The sequence below is a fragment of the Mycteria americana genome, chromosome 18 (assembly GCF_035582795.1).
Source record: "Mycteria americana isolate JAX WOST 10 ecotype Jacksonville Zoo and Gardens chromosome 18, USCA_MyAme_1.0, whole genome shotgun sequence".
Lineage (NCBI taxonomy): Eukaryota > Metazoa > Chordata > Aves > Ciconiiformes > Ciconiidae > Mycteria > Mycteria americana.
Window position 1 is genome coordinate 4,448,315 of NC_134382.1, and position 20,017 is coordinate 4,468,331.

General features: G+C 60.2%; 2 protein-coding genes across 4 annotated transcripts; one reads left to right on the plus strand and one right to left on the minus strand.

The window, feature by feature from the left end:
• Positions 1-3,204: 3,204 nt before the first annotated feature.
• TMEM51 (transmembrane protein 51) lies at positions 3,205-15,687 on the minus strand. 3 transcript variants are annotated; one of them, XM_075520448.1, is made up of 3 exons: positions 15,629-15,687; positions 5,790-6,246; positions 3,205-4,397 (listed from the first exon to the last, which is right to left on the minus strand). In XM_075520448.1, exons 2-3 carry the CDS (start codon positions 6,128-6,130, stop codon positions 3,986-3,988), a joined length of 753 nt encoding a protein of 250 aa, XP_075376563.1. In that variant the 5' UTR covers positions 6,131-6,246; positions 15,629-15,687; the 3' UTR covers positions 3,205-3,985. The 3 variants fall into 3 exon arrangements, with proteins under 3 accessions (XP_075376563.1, XP_075376564.1, XP_075376565.1); XM_075520449.1 differs by lacking the exon at positions 15,629-15,687 and adding an exon at positions 10,825-11,014; XM_075520450.1 differs by lacking the exon at positions 15,629-15,687 and adding an exon at positions 10,552-10,791.
• Positions 10,121-17,696, plus strand: LOC142418470 (uncharacterized). The gene is made up of 6 exons (XM_075520336.1): positions 10,121-10,382; positions 10,569-10,730; positions 10,894-11,009; positions 11,486-11,886; positions 14,790-15,021; positions 16,327-17,696. The coding sequence occupies exons 1-6, from the start codon at positions 10,121-10,123 to the stop codon at positions 16,687-16,689; spliced, it is 1,536 nt and encodes a 511-aa protein (XP_075376451.1). The 3' UTR covers positions 16,690-17,696.
• The last annotated feature ends 2,321 nt before the right edge of the window (positions 17,697-20,017 follow it).

The window sequence follows — 20,017 nt, forward strand, 5'->3', positions numbered from 1 at the left end:
ACCTGCAAGGCTTGCATTAAAATAAACAGCTACTCATTTAGCAATCCCCCATCCAACACACGCAACTGAGCCAAGAACGTCTCGACCGACTCGTGCACTAGAAATCGTACAAAATCAACCCAAAGGCGGTTCTGCTCCAGCCGGCAGCGCGGCCACAGCCTCGCAGTAGCCTTGGAAACCCTGGCTGCGTAGAGCCCGCTGCCGCCCTCCTCCTGGGTGCGTTTTTCTCTTTGTTTTGGATTTTTTTTTTTCCCCTTCTCCTTTTTCCAAGCAACTGGCCCCGGCAGCACAACACAGCTCCGCGCCGGCGCCGGCCACAGCTCTCCTTGCCAGCGGGTGACACAGACAGGAACATTTCCCCACGTATCAAACAAGTCACGGGGGGCCGTGCAAGCTGCCGGTGAACATTTTTTCCCCTTTATTACTTCTTTTTTTTATTTAATACCGTGCGCGCACACACAAACAGGTCTTGCAACCTCAGGCAAGGGGATAAACGTTGCGTCTGGTGACGGGGACGCTGTCACCCATCGGCACGCTTCTCCGTCAACGTGCCTTCGTCCCAGGCTGCCACACGCCCTTTTTCAGCAGAAAAAGGGGAAATAACACCCCCGCCACCACCAACCCCCCGGCAGCCCCCGGTTTGGCCTCGCCGACACCACTCGAGCCTCTTTCCCCCCATCCAAGCACCGCACCCCGACCTCCCGCCCCGCTGCCGCCCGAACCCGTCTCGCCTTCGCCGCCGGCAAACGGCACCCCGGATGACAGCCCCTCGCGAGCGTGGGCTCCCACCATTGTGCTCTGCTACTTCCCGTGCCTTTCCCGCATCGCTTTCCGAATTCTGTTAGCGCAGCTTTCGGGCGCGATCGCGGGGCAGTCGACCGGCTGGAGGCGGGTGGGTGGGCGAGCTGGGTGCAGCTCCAGCACCCGCACCCCCCCCCCCCCCCCCGAGTTTTGGGAAGGAGGGAAGCGCAGCAGCCCTACGTTGCCCCAAACCACAGCATTTTCCTCAACCCCACTGTTGTGCCATACACAACACGAGTATATTTCTTTTGAAAAGCAGACCAGGCTTGCTGGGAATGAGCCTAAACCTCGCATTTTTGTTAACATCAAACCCCAAGATTGCTTTTTGGCCCAGTCCCGCTCCCACGGGTGAGAAATTCCCACGTCATCCGGCTGAAAGACATAGGAAGCGGAGCACAAATTCACCCTTTGGCCGAACTCACAGGCACACAGACAGCAGGAGCGGGCATCGTGCTGCGAGAGCGGCTATTGCCCCACCGGGCTGCAAGTCAACAGCAAATCAGTTCAGATGCACGCATGCAAAACCACAACGCTTCCCCCCCAAAATAAATTGCCCACCTACAAATAAACTGCAAAAAAAAGTTTCCCGCTATTCCTAGGGCTGCTCTGATGCTTGGCAGGACCCGAACGCCAACCCTGGCCAAAGAGGCTGCTCTGCTGACCGGGGGCACGGCCGGCTGCGCCGTGGCCGTTTGGTACCCCTGGCTTGCCGGACACCGCCGGCAACTGCAAACAAAACCCATGCAGGAGAACAGCCAGCACATCCTGCAGGATTTTATCACGCTTAATTTTGAGGCAGAAGCAGCAGATTTTGCAAAGGAGCGCTCCTCTGGGAACCCAAGGGTGGTCACTTCAGCACGTACCCCGGTGCTGGCCCCCATTTTCGTCCCTTCCTTTCCTTGCAAGGGCTTCGCGCTGAACACAGCAGCCGAGGTGCTCCGGCCCCGATCCAGCGCTGCGGCGATGCCTCTTAAAGCTAACAACCCCCAGGCTTCCTGGGTCGCGTTAATAACAGGTCTGCGCATCTTGAGAGCTGCCACTGAACACCAGGTACCTTCCAGAGACGCCGGGATATCCGTGCAATCTTGAGAACTGCATGGGGAAACACATCCTGATCTCTCGCCTACCAGCGCGTCTTACCTGGGAAAAACATCTCCATCATAGGCGCCCTCAGGAATAAGCGTTCTCGTACGATGTATTACAGTGCCGCCTCGATTTCACGCAGGGACGAGCCATCCTAGGAGAGCGATGGTCACAGGTTCGGGAGCACTCGCGCTTCTCGGCACCCCACGTCTCCCTCTGCTTTCCACGTAGCGTCCCAGGGCAAGCGTGCAAGTAGCCGGAGATGCTCATTAGCCATTCGGGCATTTTTTGCATATTTACTACATTAGTCACAGTCCGTTTCACTTTATGTCATTTTTTTCAGCTCTTCTCCTACATGAGACATTGGGAAAAATTCTGCTTTCGCCAGCCTTTCTGGTAAAGAAGGGGGGAAAAAAACGGGACTTTCTGGTAAAGAATCTCCATGAAACTTCAACTCCCGACTGCTCAGACAAGAGGCTTCGCTTCAGTAACCCAATATTTACCCGCGTTTGCCAAGACAACTGTTAGGGTTGTGTTTCTTCACCAGGGAGAGGGGACTTCGTGCCTTGCCTCCCGCTGCGGGCAGGCTCGTAGGGGCACACGCGCCTGGGAGACAACTGCCACCGAGCTGCACCACCTTTCCAACCCCGCCAGGAGACCCACACGGGACCCCCCGCCCCAAATCCCTCAATCTGGGGTATATTCTTCCACTATTTTTTTCCTTCTCTTCAATAAGGGAGTCCCTTATTTAATGACGTTATTTTGCCCAGCTGAGATCATGCCCTGGGGCACGGCAAAGTGAAGTTCCTGTGATACAACAACAGAAATTACAAGACGCAATATATGAAATAACTAAACAAGATAAACTGTTACATGCGTTTGCACCAGCATCTCTTCTTTGTCTTCGTTTTGGTCACTTGGACTCCTCCCGTACCTTATATCAACCGTATTGCCAAGTCAACCTCCGCCGAGCGGTCCTTACCTACGCCCGTACCAGCATCAATACCTACACAGCCACATCTGTACCGGCAGCGGGCAGATTGGCCACGCCGACATCTGCTATAAATTCACGGGAGATTCTGCTCTCTACCCACACCATCAAAATTCAGACCATTCGAGGGAAGCCGGGGCTGAACACGCTGACGATTGCTGTCGATAGCTTTTGCTGGAAGCCCGGGAAGCAGCGCGTGGCCGGGATGGCCACGGGGCGGCATCCGCCCGAAAACAGCCGACTGCTTCTATACCGCTCCGGCTCGCAAACCTTGGGAAGGGCCAACCGCGCAGGAGTGCACGCACGCACACAAACACGATGTACAAAATATTTATTTAGAACAGGTCTGCTCGCACAGCGTGCTCAGCAATCGTTTCACGCCGCACGCCTCCCGGCAGCGGTGCGCTCGGAGAGCTCCCGACCCCCTGGGTTTATTATCTGCTTGCCTCAAACAGACCGTCCCTTCGCATCGGAGCACGAAATGCAACAGAGAAAGCAACCGAGGAAAGAAATCCATCCTCTCCCTGAGGAGCACGAGGCCCGTTTCATCCCACCTCCCACCGGCAAGCACAGACCTTGGCAGGCGTTGGGTTCTGGGCCACCGTCCCAAGCCCAGAAGGGAGTGGGGGAAAGCTGCAGTGCCACTCTGGCAACGTCGTTTCCCTTACTCAGAAAGAAAAGACACCCAAAAAAAAAAAAAAGAAAAAGGAACGTTTCCCTTTTCCACTTGGAAAATCCTTGTTCAGCATCAGTTTGGTGGCTTAGAGAAGTCTTGCTGGGGGCAAGGGGAGGGGAGGTGAGAAGATACACTGGGTGTCCTTACGTAAAACACCACAAATCACACTTTCGGTACTTCCAGCCTTCATTTACTTCAGAGCAGCAGACCTATTGGCATTCAGGCTTTCGTAAAGCCCCGTCCCAGGGAAAACTTGTCCTTGGCCCCGTGCTGCAGCGCTGCGCACCCATCGTGTCCTCCACATCGCAGCTTCCAGGGAGCCCTGACCGCTTCTGCACCCACAGACCGAGACCCTCTTCGTGGGTTTTTTTTTTAAAAACAAACCAACCAACCAACCAACCCCAGCAGCATCACAGATTCCTCTTTTTTTTTTTTTAAGTCATTTGCTGGCTCTCTGGTGCTTTCTCCTGGATCTCCTCATACTTGGGCGGAGGGGTCAGCGGCTCTATCGTGATAGGGGCGGCGCTGTTCCCCTCCGCGAGGTTTAGCCTGATGTCCTTCAGGTGCAGCTTCTCCGACTTGATCCTCCGGACCTTCAGCGGCTTCAGGCGCTTGCTCAGGCGCGAGCTGTGCCGGCCGGGCTGCCGCTCTGTGCCGGGCTCTGCGCCGGCAGCTCCCGGCGGCTGGCTGCTTTCGTCGAGCCCCGTCAGCGATTCGTAGGAGGGCAGGGAGACGCTGATCCTGTTGCTCCTGTCCGAGTCTCTGGGCTCAGAGTAGCCCGTGTTCATCACCTCCTCGTAGCTGGGGACGTAGTACTGGGAAGACACATCTTCGTCCTCTTCTTGACTAGAGGGGGACAAAATTAAGGCTATCGGTAGCACATCATTTCAGCTTCACTGCGGGTAGGGGATGGAGAGGAGAGAATAACACCCCCCCCCCCCCGCCCAACCTTAACAAATTATTTGCCCTTCTACATTCTATACCAGTTCCTTCTTGTTTGACAGAACAGATCGCAACCCCACCTATATTCAAACACGTTTTTATTTCCTTGTGACAGATGTCTGTCTTTGATCATCACTTTCTTTGCCCACAAAACCTCTTTCTCTATTGCACAGCAGTGATTTCTTCCCCCAGCAGCACACCGACTTCTCTCCTCCCCTCTCGACATTCAGTCAAACTACATTTGAAGGGGACATCACCCCTCCGTCTCTGCCATTCGGATGCCTTTTGGGTTGGGTATCTAGCTCGAGTTTTTCTGCAAGGAGATTCAGCTCCGCCGTACATTACCATCTATACCGCAGGTACCTGCACGTAGCCTGCACGCATACACTTGGCATTTCTTTTGCATTACGAAGTTACCTTTACATTCTGATAGGCAAAACCAGTTTTCCGGGTGGCTCTGCACACAGAGTAATTCTCTGCAGTCACCGACGGCAGCTCTGCCCCGGAGCATTCCCTAGGCAGCGGCCAGCACAGCCGTCGTCTCCTCCTGCCACCTCACACCCCACGTCCTCCCAGCGCCCCGGCCTCTCTCCGCACAGGCACAGCCCGCACCGGGGACCGAGACGGCCGGGGACTTCTCCTGCGCCCTGTGTTTGCTCAGACCGTGCCTGCTGCGGCAGCGGCCTTCGCTCTGCTGGTTGGAGTTCCCCGAGCAAACAGGAGAGCCCTGCAGACTTCCCCCGGGTCTAAACTCCATTTCCAGCCGCTGCCTACGCTGCTGCGGCTGAAAGGCTGCTTGGCTCCTCCGGCTGCACCCAGCGAGGCAGCGCGTCCCGCATCTCCTGCTCCTCTCCCTCCGCAGCCCCTCGCCCGCCTTGCCTGGCTTGCGGCAGCGATCCCGCTCTGCTGCGTTAACCATTAACCACCGCTCCCAGCGTTACCTCTCCGCGTGCTGCTTGCGTACTGACAAAGCCCGGAGCGGCACGTCTCCGCGACGCTGGCTCGGCCACGGCTCCATCTAGACCCCAGCTTACGCACAAACAACGCTTCCTTTCACCTACAGCACCATAAATACAGCTGGACTCCCGATCTCTAAAGGAAATACAGCCGGAGTCATTCCTTCCCCATCTCTAAAGGATATTCAAGCCCTAAACCATGAGACGTGCTTGCCTTTATTTTAGCATATGCTGCTATCAGCCTTACTCTCCTTGCTCCTGACCTCCTCGAGGAAGACTACCAGCTCTTCGTTTCATTCCTACCCTTGATCCCGCTCCCTTTCTCCCCAAAAAGGCTCACCTGTCCTCCTGGTGCGAGGGCTCTACAGATGCTTGGTGCTGCACGCAAACAGCGTCTTCGTTTTGCCTCTTCTTGTCCCGGATATTCAAGCAGATGGAGAGCAGCAGCAGCAGCACGCCCGCCCCCACCAACACGTACGCCACCGAGAAGGTCTTGCTCTTCAGAATGCCGCCGGTGCCCTGGTCGGGCTTGCTGCTGTTCCCGGCGTGGGTGCTGGGTTTGTCGGCGAGGCCGAAGCCGGGGACGAGGTTCCAGACGGCCATGATGATGCCGAGGACGAGCATCCCCAGGCCTATCGCCGTCAGGGCGTAGTGCGAGCCGTTGGCCCGAGACTGGGCCATCGCTTCTGCTGCTGGGCGGCCGGCCGGGCTGCCCCACCTTACAGCATGGCTCGAGGCGGGGGGGGTGCAGGCCGGCTAGCGTGCATGCCGTCCCCTCCCACGGCAGGCGGCAAGCTCTGGGAAGAGACGGAGAACGATGGTTAGCGCATGGCGGGATGCAAAGGCTATGCAGCCACCATTTCAGTGGCCGCGATAACATCGTTTTCTTCCACGAACGCTGGAAATCTCATTCCACCGTGCCTGCGGAGAGCACGTCAGGACATAACACGGCAGTCAGCAGCCGGATCGTTGCTGGCCGTTCTCATCACGACCCTTTGCTACTTTCTTGGCTGTAATACCACCAACCCTAGGAAAGAACCAAACTACTAACGCTTGCTAAGGACTTAGGTTAACAGCCTTAGGAGCACGATAACCGACCTCTTCACGGCACCAAAAAAAGGCCACCAAAAAAAAGTTCACTGCTTATAGAAACGCTCCCCGCTTTATGGAGCTGCGCTGCCTTAGGCAAGCAGCCACTGTCAACGCAAACGAACCTGAAACTGCTCAGAAACAAATCGGTAGCTGTACGACTTCTCTTTTCCCCCCGTTTGGGATGGAGCAGGGCTGCTTGCGGCACTGGCTGCCTGCCCTGCAACACCTCCCTGCCTGGAGAAGAGAAAGCAAAACAGCCGCTCTCCCAGCCAAGCCAACCCTGAGGCTTCCCCCGAACGCTGCTGGCAAGGGCTGCTGCGACAGCGAGCCCTTGGTACAGCCCCCGGCTTGCTTCTGGCCAGTGCTTGCCCACCCCGGAGTAACCCCCGCCGGCGGCGAGTCCCCTGGCTGCGTCCCGCTGACCGCAGCGGGCGCGGGGCCGTGCGAGCGCTGCCGTTCCCGGCCAGCCGGGCCACGGGTGGGAAGTCCTCCTCCACCGCCTCGACTGAACGTTTTCTGAGTCGCCAGGACCAGATGTGCTCCCTTTCCAAAAATAAACACACGGAACCGCATCTCCTGGCCGCTCGCCTCCCTGACCTCGGCTTGCAAAGATGGCAGCTGCGAGCGCAACCCCTTCCTGCAAACCACGGGCGAGTAACTCGGATCCCCGCAGCAAAGCTCCCCCGTCGCCGCCCGCGCGAGCCTCGCAGCAGCCTCCTTTGCAGCCTCCCGGTTTTTTTGGCGCGTGCCAAAACCCACGTGCGGCTACGCGAACGTGCCAGGGTATTCTCCTTTCCTCCCCGGCCTTGGCTTCTCGACGCTTGTTCGTGCTAAAAGTCGCCCTTGGATACGCTGCTGCTGCGTGCTGTCTCCACGTACGCCCTCACCCTTCAGCACGGCCGTCCAGCTCGATGGTCCCAAGCCTCACGTTTGCTCAAGCGCGAGCCTAGTTCACAGGGTCGAGAGCCAGAGGAAGCCAGCGTTCCCAGAAAACAGACCGGCTCCAGCTGCTTGCCCGAAAAGATACGCGCGCAAGCCCGGGGAGGAGAAAGCCGCAGAGCAACTTCCCGTCGCAGCCCGCTCACCCTCTGTGCCCCAGCACGGCGGCGGGGGCTCACCGAGGGGCGTCCCAGCCCCGTTAGACGCAGCCCTGGCCCCGCACGGGGGTTGTCGGCGTTCGCGCAGATCCAGGCAGGGCGAAGTCTTCGCTCCCGCGGCCCGGCCGGGGTTACTGGGCGAGCGTGAGCTGCCAAGCCCTGCCCGACGGGAGCTGCTGGCGGGCAGGCAGGGGCAAGCCCGCCGTTCCCCACGGCACGGCACGGCCCGGCCCCGCTGCCAGAGCCGTGCAGCGCCGTCTGCCCCGCGGGGAAGGCACCCCCTGCCCCCCTAAACCCGCCCCCGACTTCAATTCGGTCCTAGCAAGCGGCTGCCGAGGACGCGGCGCGCGCTACGTCCGAGAGGTCCTCAGCAGCATCCCGAGAGCCGTCGCTGCTCGGCAGCCCGTCCTACCCCAGCGCTTCTGAGCCGGCCGCTGCCAGTGCCAGGAGCGGCCTCTGCCCTCCGACACAAAGTCTTTGCTCGCTGCCTGCCCGCCCCTGCCAGCGGGGCACCGAGCGCGCTGCGGGGAGCGAAGCCTACGTAGAGCACTGCCTACGGCCCCCGCTTCCCCTACGGCCCCCGCTGCTCCGGAGAGCACCCGCGACGCAAACTCACCGCGCGCTCGCCGCGCCGCGCAGGCTCGTGAAATCACGCGCCAGGCAAATGGCATCGGGCATCCTCTTCCTTCGTCCACCCTCTGCTGCAGCAGCCCTCGCTCCCGGCCGCGCCGGTGATGCCCGAGCCCGCGGCGAGGACCACCGAGGCTCTGATTTATCAGCACCCCCGCTCCTCATTTGGGGTCTTCCAAACTTGGCCGTACGGGCGGCTGTTGGGCTTTTTCCTTACAAATTTATCCAAACGAGCTCCCATCTCCGTGCTGTTCGGCAAGGCGTTTCGCAAACAGACATCGGCCAGCCAAGATTTCACTCGCAAACTGCAGCGATGGCTTTGGGGCAGGGAAACTGCGCTGCGCACACGGCGGGCACAGAAAACACGCGGGGCCGGTACCGCTTACCCGTGGTGTCTAAACCTCCATGCCCGTTCCCGATCTCTCCAGCTTCCCTTGGGCACCTCACCCCTGGGAGCAGACAGGATTTAAGCTTCTACATCACCTCTGTGCCCGCAAGATTTACGCGGATCCCTCGCTGCGCTGCCCTGCAGCCCAGGCAAATCAGATTAAAGCAGGGGATTTGACATACGAGTCTCTCTCTCCATTGAATTAACTCTTCTTTTGGCTTTCCGGAGCACACTCCTATCGCTGCTTTAGCAATAACCCCGGTGCCCTGACATCAGCGGCCAGAGAAGGGACCTGCTGCTATCTCTGTCTTGGGTCCGGCCTCCCTGGCGCTGTCTGGAGCGGCAGGGGCAGCCCCGCCGAGATGGACACCGGTCAGCGCGGTGCCAGGGTGCCCCAACTTGGGGGTTCAGGGAAGCCCCAAACCAACCGGTGTCTCGCCCAAAAATCTCGCTGTGGCCGGTACTGCACCTCCCAGGTGGCCTCTGCTGCGGCCGTCCCGAGCAGACCGGGTGGAGCGGCACGCGTACGGTGCCGTCCTGCCAGACCCGGCAACGGAGGAATTCCCTGCTCTGTGGCTGCACCGGTTTAATAATCCTCGAGGGATTCTTCCTCCATGATTTACCCAATTGATTTACCAAAACCGCTCCGGAGCACTCTCCCGCTGCGCAAAGCCCCGAGCACCCGACCCTTACTCACCGTCCTTACGCCACGTCAGGCGAGCCCGCTCTCTTCTTGCCCCCCCAGCTCGCCGGCACCGCAGAGCCGGGGCTCCCGTTGCCAACCTCACCCCTCCATCAGGCGGGCAAGTGGTGGCCAAGCGCTCCAGTCCCGCTCCGGCCCCTGCCTGCCCGCATCCTCTTCCCTCCACCTGCAGCACGGGGTCTTCCCTGAAGCCAGACCCACCTCCATCCCCATCCCACGCACGCCTGCGGCCCCGCGCTGCGCTGGCAATGATTTACACCAGGATCTCCGAATCATTAAACTCCGCTGGCGCAGCTGCAGAGCCGGGGGCACCCGTGCCTCCTCCGCGCTCGGCCAAGCTTCCTGCACTTCTCGCCGGCTCCCTGCAGGCTGCCACAGCCGAGGGACGCTTTGCGACTTCTCTTGGGACTTCTCCGACTGTTAATTCGGCACGGGAGGACTCGGGATAAGCCCTTTCTCACGCACTGCACGCCAACGCACCTGGACGCACCCCAAAGGCTTTTGGCACGGGCACGCAGGCGGGGCGGCAGCGGACAGCATCTTCCCCTCTGCGGGGGACACCAGCTCTCTGCAACAACGGTCCCACCGCGGGGACGCAGACCCCCCGACGGAGCCAGCCCCGGATCGTGCTCCGCATCTCGGTGCTCCCGGTGAAACGCCAACCCCGCCGGGTGACTCACGAGGAAGCACGACACCCATCGCTGCCCACGGCGGCACCCACGCTCCTCTGCCCTCTGCAACCTTTGGATTTTTCCCCTCCCATGACGTCACCTTCCTGCTCATGCTCCAGCAGCAACACCTTTGTCACGGGATCACGAGAAATGAGTCTGCAGTTCGGGGAATGGGTCAAACCCCGATGCAATCGCAGGGCACGGGACGACCTCGCTTGCACTGAGCTCCAGGGCTTCCTCGCTCCCGCGGCGGAGTCGCAGCACGACGCACGGCTCACAGCACGCCGTCACGGAGCGGCACGTCCCCTTGGAGCCTGCCTCCAAAAACCGGTGTGCGACTCCAGCACCAGTCGTAAAACACGAGACTAATATTCTGGAAAATTTGTGGGGAAAATAAATCTATTCTCCCAACATCCGAGGAACCTAGAGCCCGTTGCATGTTAGCTTACATTGGATGACCGGAGCCGCAGCTCACCCTCTCCCCAAGCTGCTCCCAGGGCTGGCGGCGGTTCAGCACTCACCCCTTCCCAAATTACAGCCGCGAGGTCCTCCAGCTCCTTTCAACACCAATCCTCAACACCGGAGATCAGTTGCTCGCGCGCGGGCATTTCAGGAGAGCTTGACACCTTCTGGAGGCGGGGCTGGAAGTCCCAGGGGTTTGGCCCCAGCCCTGGCTCGGGGGAGATGATCAGAGATGGGGGTAAGACCGAGCCAGGCTGGGCTTCACCCCTCTGCCCGGCCCCAGCCCCAGGGGACAGACGGCCCCGCATCAGCTCCTCTGCAGCAGCACCAACCTTCATCTTCACGCTTATGCCCAGCCAGCCTTTTCATTAACCCCTTTCCCTGCTAATTGGTGACCGCAGCACGTCCTCACAAGCTCAGTCCTGCAGTGGCAGGAACCTTGCACGGAGCCCTCGTTACACAAGGGGTCAATCCGCCAGCAGCACAAAACTCCACGCGGAGTCAGAAAACCAACAGGGCAGGACTCGGGCAAGATTTTTCTCTTTTTTTTTTTTTTTTTTTTTGGCCCTTCTCGCTGCCCACATTATACCTGCCCCAGCAGCAGGGACGTCGCTGGCCAGATGCAGCTCAAGGGATGCGGGGAATTTCCCTGCCGCAGTGGGGAAAGCGGCGAGAGAATATACCCAGAGATATCCAGCTGAGCTGGGGAAAGCAGCGTTGCTGCCGATTTGGCCGATTCCTGTTCACTTGGACTAACACCCAGCCCCTTTTAGAGCATCTCACCAGGGAATACAGAGACCTGGAGGGACAGCCCCGTGCAGACTATCAGGGCTTTTCCACATTTTGCTGCTTACGCTTCCTGCCAAGAGCGCACAGGAATGCACCCGCGTTCATCACTCTTTGCGTTCCCTACAGACGTTTTAAGAGCTATTTCACCATCTTTTTTTTTTTATTTTTATCTTTAACAACTCCTCCTCAATTGCACTCTTGCAGGCAGCGCCAGGCGAGCAGCTGTGTTTTCTTAAAACTCTGCCCAAGGTGCTCCCCCCGTCCCGCTCTGTCGCCAGCCCACCCCGCAAGGGAGCCCAGGGTGCCCAGCCCTGGCGCTGCAGCAAAACAAGGGCGTCACGGGAAAGCAAAGGCCACCCGGCCCGCTTGCGGGCTCAGGATGCTGCAATCCGCCTGGCCGGCCACCGCGGCCACGGCAGCCACGCTGACGGCCGCAGAATAACAGCGACGGGGCTCATAAAACGCCCCATTTGCACAACGCGGCGCCCGGCCCTTCTCCGGCTGAAGGCATCTGCCACCGCCACCGCATCCTTCGTGACTCCAGACGTGGGCGGGCGATCAAGTCGCCACCGGTTTAAGAACTGGCACGGCTCACTCAAGCCACGGTAAGCGTATCCCCCGAGCCTTAATCATCACCGTGCAGCAGCCAGCCATTAGCTTGAACTTTGCCATCCCTGCATGGGATGCTGCCTGCCAGACTCTTTCTCTCCCCATAATTTCATTACGGCCATCAAAGCAGTGCTTGCTGCAAACCAGTAATGGACTCGGACAAAGAGTCCTTTTAAATTTACATTTAAGGACGTTGCCTTTTATTCCTGGGGATAATGCTGCCGCAGCCACCGAGACTGCGCCGGCACGAACTCGCAGCAGCGCCGGAGGTCAGCGAGCCCTCGCCACGTCCCAGCCCGTGGCTTTTCGCGAGCCTGGCTCACGTGTGTAGCTGGTGCCAGCCAAACACCTCCCAGCCGGGCTCTGCTAAACCAGAGATGGGGGGCTTGGGGGGGTTGCCTCTCTTCAGGCTAGAAAAGGAGCTGAATTGCCAGCCTGCCCTGTGCACGCCGGCCTGGGAAAGCATGCCAGCCTGGGAAAATCCCAGCGCTTTGACTCTGTCTCCTTCCTGCTTTCCTTTTGACTCCACTTTGCACCTTTGTGTTTGAGGGTTGGTTTTTTTTTTTTTTTTTTTTTTTTTTTTTTAAATTTTCCTAATCTGCTGTTTCCTGCCAGAGATAAAGCCGTTCCTCCCAGCAGCCTTCCCGTGGTTTTTGGCCTGTGACCTCACCCTGCCTCCGTGCCAGATAACACACTCTCCTCCGGAGCCTTTCAGCGCTCGTAGACGTTATCCGTCTGCCCTTCTGATGTCTTCCGAAACCAAATCCGGCATTCCTGCTGCCTCGCAGCGCTTCCCAGCCCTCCTGGAGTGCTTTAAGCAGCTCCTGTCACATCACGGGAGCCTCCCGAGCCCCATCTCCCCTCCCCAGAGCTCCCCTCGCTGCAAGCCACTAACCCGGGATGCCACGCTGCCATCGGCCTCGCTAGTGCTGCCTTCCTCACCCTCAGCCTGGATTTTCAGCTACGTCCTTCGTCTCGCTGCACCCTGACGCAGCATCGCCTCTCCTGGCACTTTTCAAACAGCCTTGTCCAACGAGCAAGACCCACAAACAAAACCTGCTGCGGACAGCAGAGAGGGAGAGCCAACGGGGCAGACGGGGAGAGCCGGGCGATGCGGGGGGAGCGACGGAGCCGGCTGGGCAGCCAAGCGATGCACAAAGCAGCAGTGTTTAGCCAGTCGAGCACAGGTATTTTGATAGGGATGGAGGTTTGCCGGGGAATTATGCCGCTGCACGCTACCTGCACAGCTCACGCAGGATATTCACCTGCTTCGGCAGAGCCTCGACACCAGTTTCTGCCTAAGAAATACACTGGGAACAAGAAACAGGTTCAGGAGACAGACGCGTACGTGGGCTGCCGGAGGGATCCCTCCTCCGGGGCTCCGGCCGGGAGTGCCGGCAGACAGCCCTGCCCAGCCCTGGCCTCCCAGTCTCCATGGGAGCGTGGCTGTGGGCAGCGCCTTACGGCAGCACCGCAGCGCCGAGCTATGCTGAGCGTCACCGACACTCAGCTGTCTTCAGGGCACCAACAGCCAAACGTTCCCCCTTCCCCAGGAACTTCCCTTCCCGAGGATTTTCCCACCCGTGTAATTACTCACGGATAAAATCAAAGACATCTCCCATACTTCCGAGTCATTTTGGTTGAGGGCTGGGTTCAACATCCCCACACCCACGCATTCCTCATTGCCACCTGGGACGTTTCCCTCTGTGGCCCTCACACCGAGACATCCAGAGCCTCGGATAGCTGCAGGACGCTCAGCTACGTCACAGAGCAATGCAACGCCGCTGCGTCCCACCGAGCAGCGGCCGAGGTCTGCGCCGGAGGAGCTTTAAGGAGCCTGAAAGCCCACCAGCAGCTAGAGCCCGTTAGCTGAAAGCCGGGACCGCACCTCCTGGTGCAGCTTCATCTCACCCGGGCTCCACCTCGCAAAGCCGAGGGCAGCCCCTCTCCCACGGGACGCGCTCGCAGAACTGCTGATCTCTGCTCACACGGCCGTGCTTCTCAACAAACCCAGCTACGCCGGGCTCAGAGACGCTCGCCCCCCACCACGTCACCTCCAAAAAGCAACTACCGGTGTCTTTGCAGACAACTGCTTTGGGACACGCTGCCGACGGCAGGCGCTGCTCCCCCAGGCCCGGGGAGCTTCGGCAGGGCGCAGGTGACGCTCGACACTGGTTTCCCTCGCGTGCAACCTCTGCAGCAGCAAGGCACCTCAATCCACTGCTGTTGCACCGGCGCTGGGTGTACCGTGGTTCCCGAGACAGCTCGTTTTTAAGTCAACATGGGGAAGACACGCACTGGGATTGCACCTGACGCACGCAAACGTGCAGAGCTGGCTTGGAAGGAAAAAACCACCCAGGCAAAGCTGCCAGCAGAAGTCAATAAACCCATCCCCCAGCAGTTCCCAGCACTCAAAGCCTGGCGAGGTGCTGTGACAGAGGCCGCGTTTAGTGCAGGTGGAGCGGGGCTGGCAGGCTTCCTCCCCTCCCAGCCACCGGCACCGGGCTACCGAAACTCGCAGCCCCCAAGAAACACCCACCTGATGGGGTTTCCTACCCAACCTTGCCTTCCAAACCCAAGGATATGGCGGTTCTTCCCATGCCCATCGAGGCAATACAGGAATTAATCATCGCAGCAGGCGGGGATAGGAGCTTCCTAAAATAATTATGACTATCAGGGCCCGTATCCCAAAACCACAGTGCAGGAGAGCGTGCCGACCCGGCACACGGCCACGGCGACCGACCACACACGCTGGGGCCACGGCTTCACCAGCTGCAAAACACCCGCTGCAGTTGCTGACTTGCTTTCACGAAGGGATTTCTTTCTAAAGCAACACTTGGGAGACGTTCGCAGATTTGCCGGAGCCCTTTAAAGCTCCAAGCCGCTCTTTCTTTCGCAGTAATGACACGACAGGAAGAACTGAAACCCTGCTGACTGGCGCCGAGTTCATAAACTGCCCGGCACGGACCTGCTCTGCACAGGTTTCCTTCTCTTTGTCTTTGTTTGCTTTCCAGGCTCCACGCACGCCGTCCCTTCCACCTTCCCGGGGACTGACGTCTTTGAGCAACGGGCTCGTGATACGTGACCGCCTGCCATGCTGCCAGCCGTGGGAACCGGCCGCAAAGACACCGGTGGGCTTGGCGTGGGGCTCATCTCGCACCCTCCCTTTCTCTCGATCCTTCCCAAAAGGACAGCTACTCTCTTCCCCACTCTTCGGAAGGCCGCCCCGACACCCGCAGGGGCCGACGAGGTGCCCCGAGCCCACGTCACGAACGGGTGACGGCAGGGACGGGCCCCCGTGACACCGCCGCTCCCCGGCACCCCGGCCCTCTCACCCAGGCCCTGCTTTGGGGATGTTTCCCCCCGGCTGGTTTCACCTTCCCGAGCCCGGGCTGAGCTCCGGCCGGCGGCCAGGACCCCTTGCTCCTCCCGGGGACCCCCGCGGCCCCCCACGCCGGGAAGGGCCCGCTCCCAGCCCCACCGTGCTGGGGGCCCGGCCGGGCGTGAGCACCGCAGGACGAAACCCCAGCGGGTCCCGTCGCCGCCGGCGCCGAGTCCAGCCTGCTCCTGCCCCTTGCCCTGGGTCTAAGCCCGGCCCGCTCCCGTCCCCTGCCCCGGGCACGGCGGGACCGAGCCCAGCCCGCCCCGGCGCTCCCCCGCCCGGTCCCCGCGCTCCGGTGCCGTCGCGTCCCTTCCCGGGGCAGGGGGTCCCGCCGCCCCCCGCCCGGCCCCGCGTACCTCCCTCCCCGGCGGCGGCTGCGGCGGGGCCCTCCCGGCCGGGCCGGGCCGCCCTCCCCTCCCCTCCCCTCCCCTGCCCTCCCCTCCCGGGGCGGCGCTTGCAGGGCCCGGCCCCGGCGGCGGGGCGGCCCGGGGCAGAGCTCCCCGGCTCCGGCCCACCCGCAGCGGGAGCCGCCGCGGGGAAGCGGGAGAGTGGGGAGGAGCAGGAGCAGGGAGGCACCGAAAACCGGCCGAGACCCCCGGGCCGGGCCGGCGGGCGGGCGGGCGGGCAGGCTCCGGGCTGCAGCCGGCAGGCTCCGGGCTGCAGGCAGCCTCTCCCCTCCTCTCCTCCCCCTTGCCAAGCGTGTCCAGCCGCCCCTCTCCCCGGCTCCCGCCCGGCTGGGGGCCGTGACAGACCGCACACCGCCGTGCGGAGCCGAGCCCGGGGGGGTTTGCTCTGCTGGAAGCCCCTTTACATGGCAGCAGCCTGGCCGGGCTGATCCTGAGCGTCACGGCCCCGCTCTCCTCCGTCCCCTCTCCGGAGCCGTGGTTTCTTTGGGTATTTTCTAAAAGTTCTCAACAAGCTGGGGCGGGGGGTACCGCACAGGCTGGTTTTGGTTCCCCTTCTCCAGAAGGTCTGCGCTTCCAGCAACAACGCGCTTAGTCAGGAAAGGGACGTGCTATGGTGGCAACCAAGCGAAATTTGTTCCTTTTCCTAGGCTAGCTGTGCACCCAGGCACGAAGGGGACGGACTCCAGCCCGCCTGCTTCCCGGGGTCCCCGCACCCCGGAGGCTGCTCCTGCAGCAGCTCCTTCCTGCAATGCATACAATCCAGCCTGCAATATATAAAAATTACGTATTTTTCTGCACCTCGTCCCAGGCGTGGGTCACGGCTGGGGCGGCAGGTTGTCGTCACCCGCTCCAAGCAGGGCCCACACAGTGCTCCGAGCATCACAGCCCCCATTTCTAGTGTACAAACCAGCTTGCGAGGGATCTGCGTCATGAAACCGGCTCGTTCCGACGAACGGAGCCTTTCCTCAAATGAGCAGTTCCGAGCACTGATTGCAGAAGCCCCGTTTTGAGGAAACACAACTGCTCGGGCTCATCGCTCCGTTCCACGGGGCAAAGCCAACATCCCCACAAAGCCGGGCTCGTGTTCGCAACGAACGGCCTTTTATCAGATTGCTGCCCTCTATAAACACTCCCAGTTAACCACCCGCTCACCGGGAAAAGCCGTTCTGGGTACGGCCCTCACCGGGGCTGCTGGCCACGTGCCTTGACCTCATAGCCAGACAGTCCCGTGGTTTCCAGGCTGAACCGCAGGGATCAACCCTCCGGCTCCTGCCCCTTCTTTAGTAGGACGTTACTAACAAGCAATTAACAGCCGCAGTTATGCACGGGGGCGTGGAAGCGGGGAACCTCTGCACGGTTGCGTGCATGTCTGTGACGGGACTAAACAATCTTTCCGTGCAATATACATACGATAATTACAAAATCGGGAGCACGCTCCCTAAGCAGTGGCACCGTGGGTGCAGCTGGAGGCTGGGCACAGGCTGTAGTTGGGTTTTAGCAAAGCCCGCCCTAATTAATGCCGCGTCCGGTGTCACCTCTCCCCGGCTGCCATCCCAGCACCACTTGGGACTTGTGTTTTTGCCGGCCCTTCTCACACCCAGCCTTCATACGAAACACCACCAAGGAGTCAAATTCTGTTGGAGATGACACTCAGGGTGGGTTTTCCCCAACCACGAGTGACAAAGCAGTGCTGCTACGCTTGCTGGACCAGCCACTGCAGTTTTTTCCTGTCCCTTAAGCCCTGCAAGTCCTTGCGAAGGCAAAAGCCATCACGAACCCCACACAACTTGTCACGTCCCCTCCCGTGAGTCAGCGTGCTGCAGCCCTGCCTCGGGGGCACCGGTGCTCGGGATGCCGGGGTGGAAACCCCCATTTCCCTGCGTCTCCCTCCCAGCACAGCCCCGCACAGAGCCCGTGGTATTTTCCACTGACTCACCTGCCCCGGCTCCTCCTCCAGCGCACGGCAGCGCTGCCCTTCCCTGCTCACACCTTCCTTCTCCGATCAAAGACCCATTTCAAGAGCCGTGCTATAAGAAAAAATAGTTTGTTAAATGTATCTGCATATGGGGTTTTTTTCTTTCCTTGTATGGATTGTTTTGAATTTTTACCCGCTCAGGCAAATTCCCCCCCCGCTCCTTCCCCTCCCCGCAGCACCTTTCTGTATCAAACACAAACCCGTCGTCTCCAGCAGCTCCAGCAGTCAGTAGCTACAGCAGGGAATTGTCTTCTCGGCAGGTTAGCTGCGAGAAAGCGGGGGGGAAAATGTACTTTAGACAGTGACTGTCACCGATCCAGCACGGGGAGAACCCAGCCTGAGCCGGGGCAAGGTCACCCACCCTGCAGAGGGGCCCTGGAGACCACGAGCACAGAGGGGACATTCATAAGGCCGCTCCTCCTGTTCCCGCTCTGCAAAGCTGAATATAGGCCAGAAACAGCCTTTTCCGTGGCAGCAGGGCCGGGCGAGCCAGAGGCGGCTGCGCGTTTCTGCGTTGGCATGCTCGAGCCGTTTCAGCTCTCCCTCCGCTCAGTTGTTCCCTTCGGAGCAGGTTTCTTTCTCCTCTCCCCTCGCGATGCTGACTCAGACTGGTTTGGTGTCCTTAAATTAAAGGGGCTCGCTCGCACCCCTCGGAGAGCAGAGCCTGGATGGCTGCTAATGCCTGGACGGCTTCTCTGCCGTGCACTTTGCTGCGGGCTAAGGCGTTTGCATGCATTTCTTAGGCTCATTTGCCTTTCCAGCTATAGCAGCCATCCTGGCATGGGTATTTATCTAGGGGCAGCTCGAATCCTCCCCTTGCAAACACTCACTGCCCAGTCCGGGGCAAGCTGGTACCTCTCCAGGGTGTTCATCCAGCCAAATACCGGGGATAAAGACTTTGCTTGCACAGGAACACCAAGGAGGAAACAGGAGCCCCACTGGGAGCCACCAGCAGGCAACAAAAGGGCTTTTCAGAGGGGCATTTGATGCCCTGGTGCTTGCTGGAGATGCCAGGGGCTCACGTTACCCTGCGTTAGCACCAGAAATCGGTCACCAGCAGTTTTCCCCTGCTTTTTTCTGCTCAAAGGAAGGTGCTCGACACTTACGTTAAAGTCACCGCTGCAAAGCCCGGCCCAGAGCGCAGCCATGTCCCGGGATTCCTCCAAACCTTTCCACCAGTGAGCCAAAACCACTGCTCCGGGTGACAGGCTGCTCCTGGATGCCTGCAGCCAGATGCCTTGTCCTGAAAGAGGAAAAGCCCATCCGTTCGAGGCAGGCCAGCAGAGCCACCAGATTGCATATGTATGTTAATAGAGAGTTATTTTTTACATTTAATTAGCACCAGAAATATAACATCTGGGGCTGGGGAGGATGCTCAGGTTTCTACTCCCTCCGCCGCCCTAGTCCCACAACCCCTGAGCCACCCCCTCCCTTGACAGCACAGCCTTTCAGGAGAAGGGAGGTTTGATTTCCATGGTTTTCCAGGTTTGATTTCCACCTCGATGGGGTGGAATTAAATCAGTCTTGTCCCGGGCACTTGTACCCCTCCGTGAGAAGCAGGTCGCCAGCTGCTGGCAGCGGGGAAGGTGAATTTCTGCACAAGGTCTGCAAAGCTGCACCAGCAACCAGCATAGGAAAATAAAACAGGGGGGCCCGGGGCAGCCCGAGCACCGATTAAACGATCCTTCCCCGGCCGCGCTAACGAAGCATCGTAAGGCTCGTGCGAAGCGAAGGCCGCTGCAGCCCCGCTGCACGGACCCGGGAGCAACAGCCCCTGCGGTGGCGAGTCCCGGCAGGCCGCACGCAAACCCGCCCTCGGGGCCGCATCCAGCCCCTTCCCCAGCACCGCCAACCAAAGCGCCCGGCTCCTCGCTCGCCGCGGCTGCTGGCGTGTGGGTAAACACCAGCACGGTATTTGCCGGGCACACCGTCTGCCCCGGCAAGCCGCCCGCTCCCCGTCGGAGCCTGGCCCCGCATTCCCGGCCCTGCGCTCCAGCCCGGGTTAGTTTTCCCGGTGTTTCCCACGGGGACGTGGAGCACAGCAGAGCCCCGGCTTCGCCCTCGGGAAGAAAGTCTGCAAAGCTCTGTGGTGGGCTTCCTGCCCAGCTGAGGGCTTCACTCTCAGATCCCAGTTCCCAGCCCACACGCACTGGTCTATACCGGTATCTCTCTTCCCCATGCCTTGGTATCCATACCCCGGTTTAGGGAGTGCCTGCTGGGGCTGCAGGCTGGGAACTTGCTCCGCAAGCGGGGAAAAAAGAGGAACAGCAGCAGCCTAGGAAGCATTTCTGCACGCTCCTGCTTGGCACAATCCCGCGGCTCACCCGGGGGGAGGACGCGACCGGCCGGCATCGCCCTGGCGA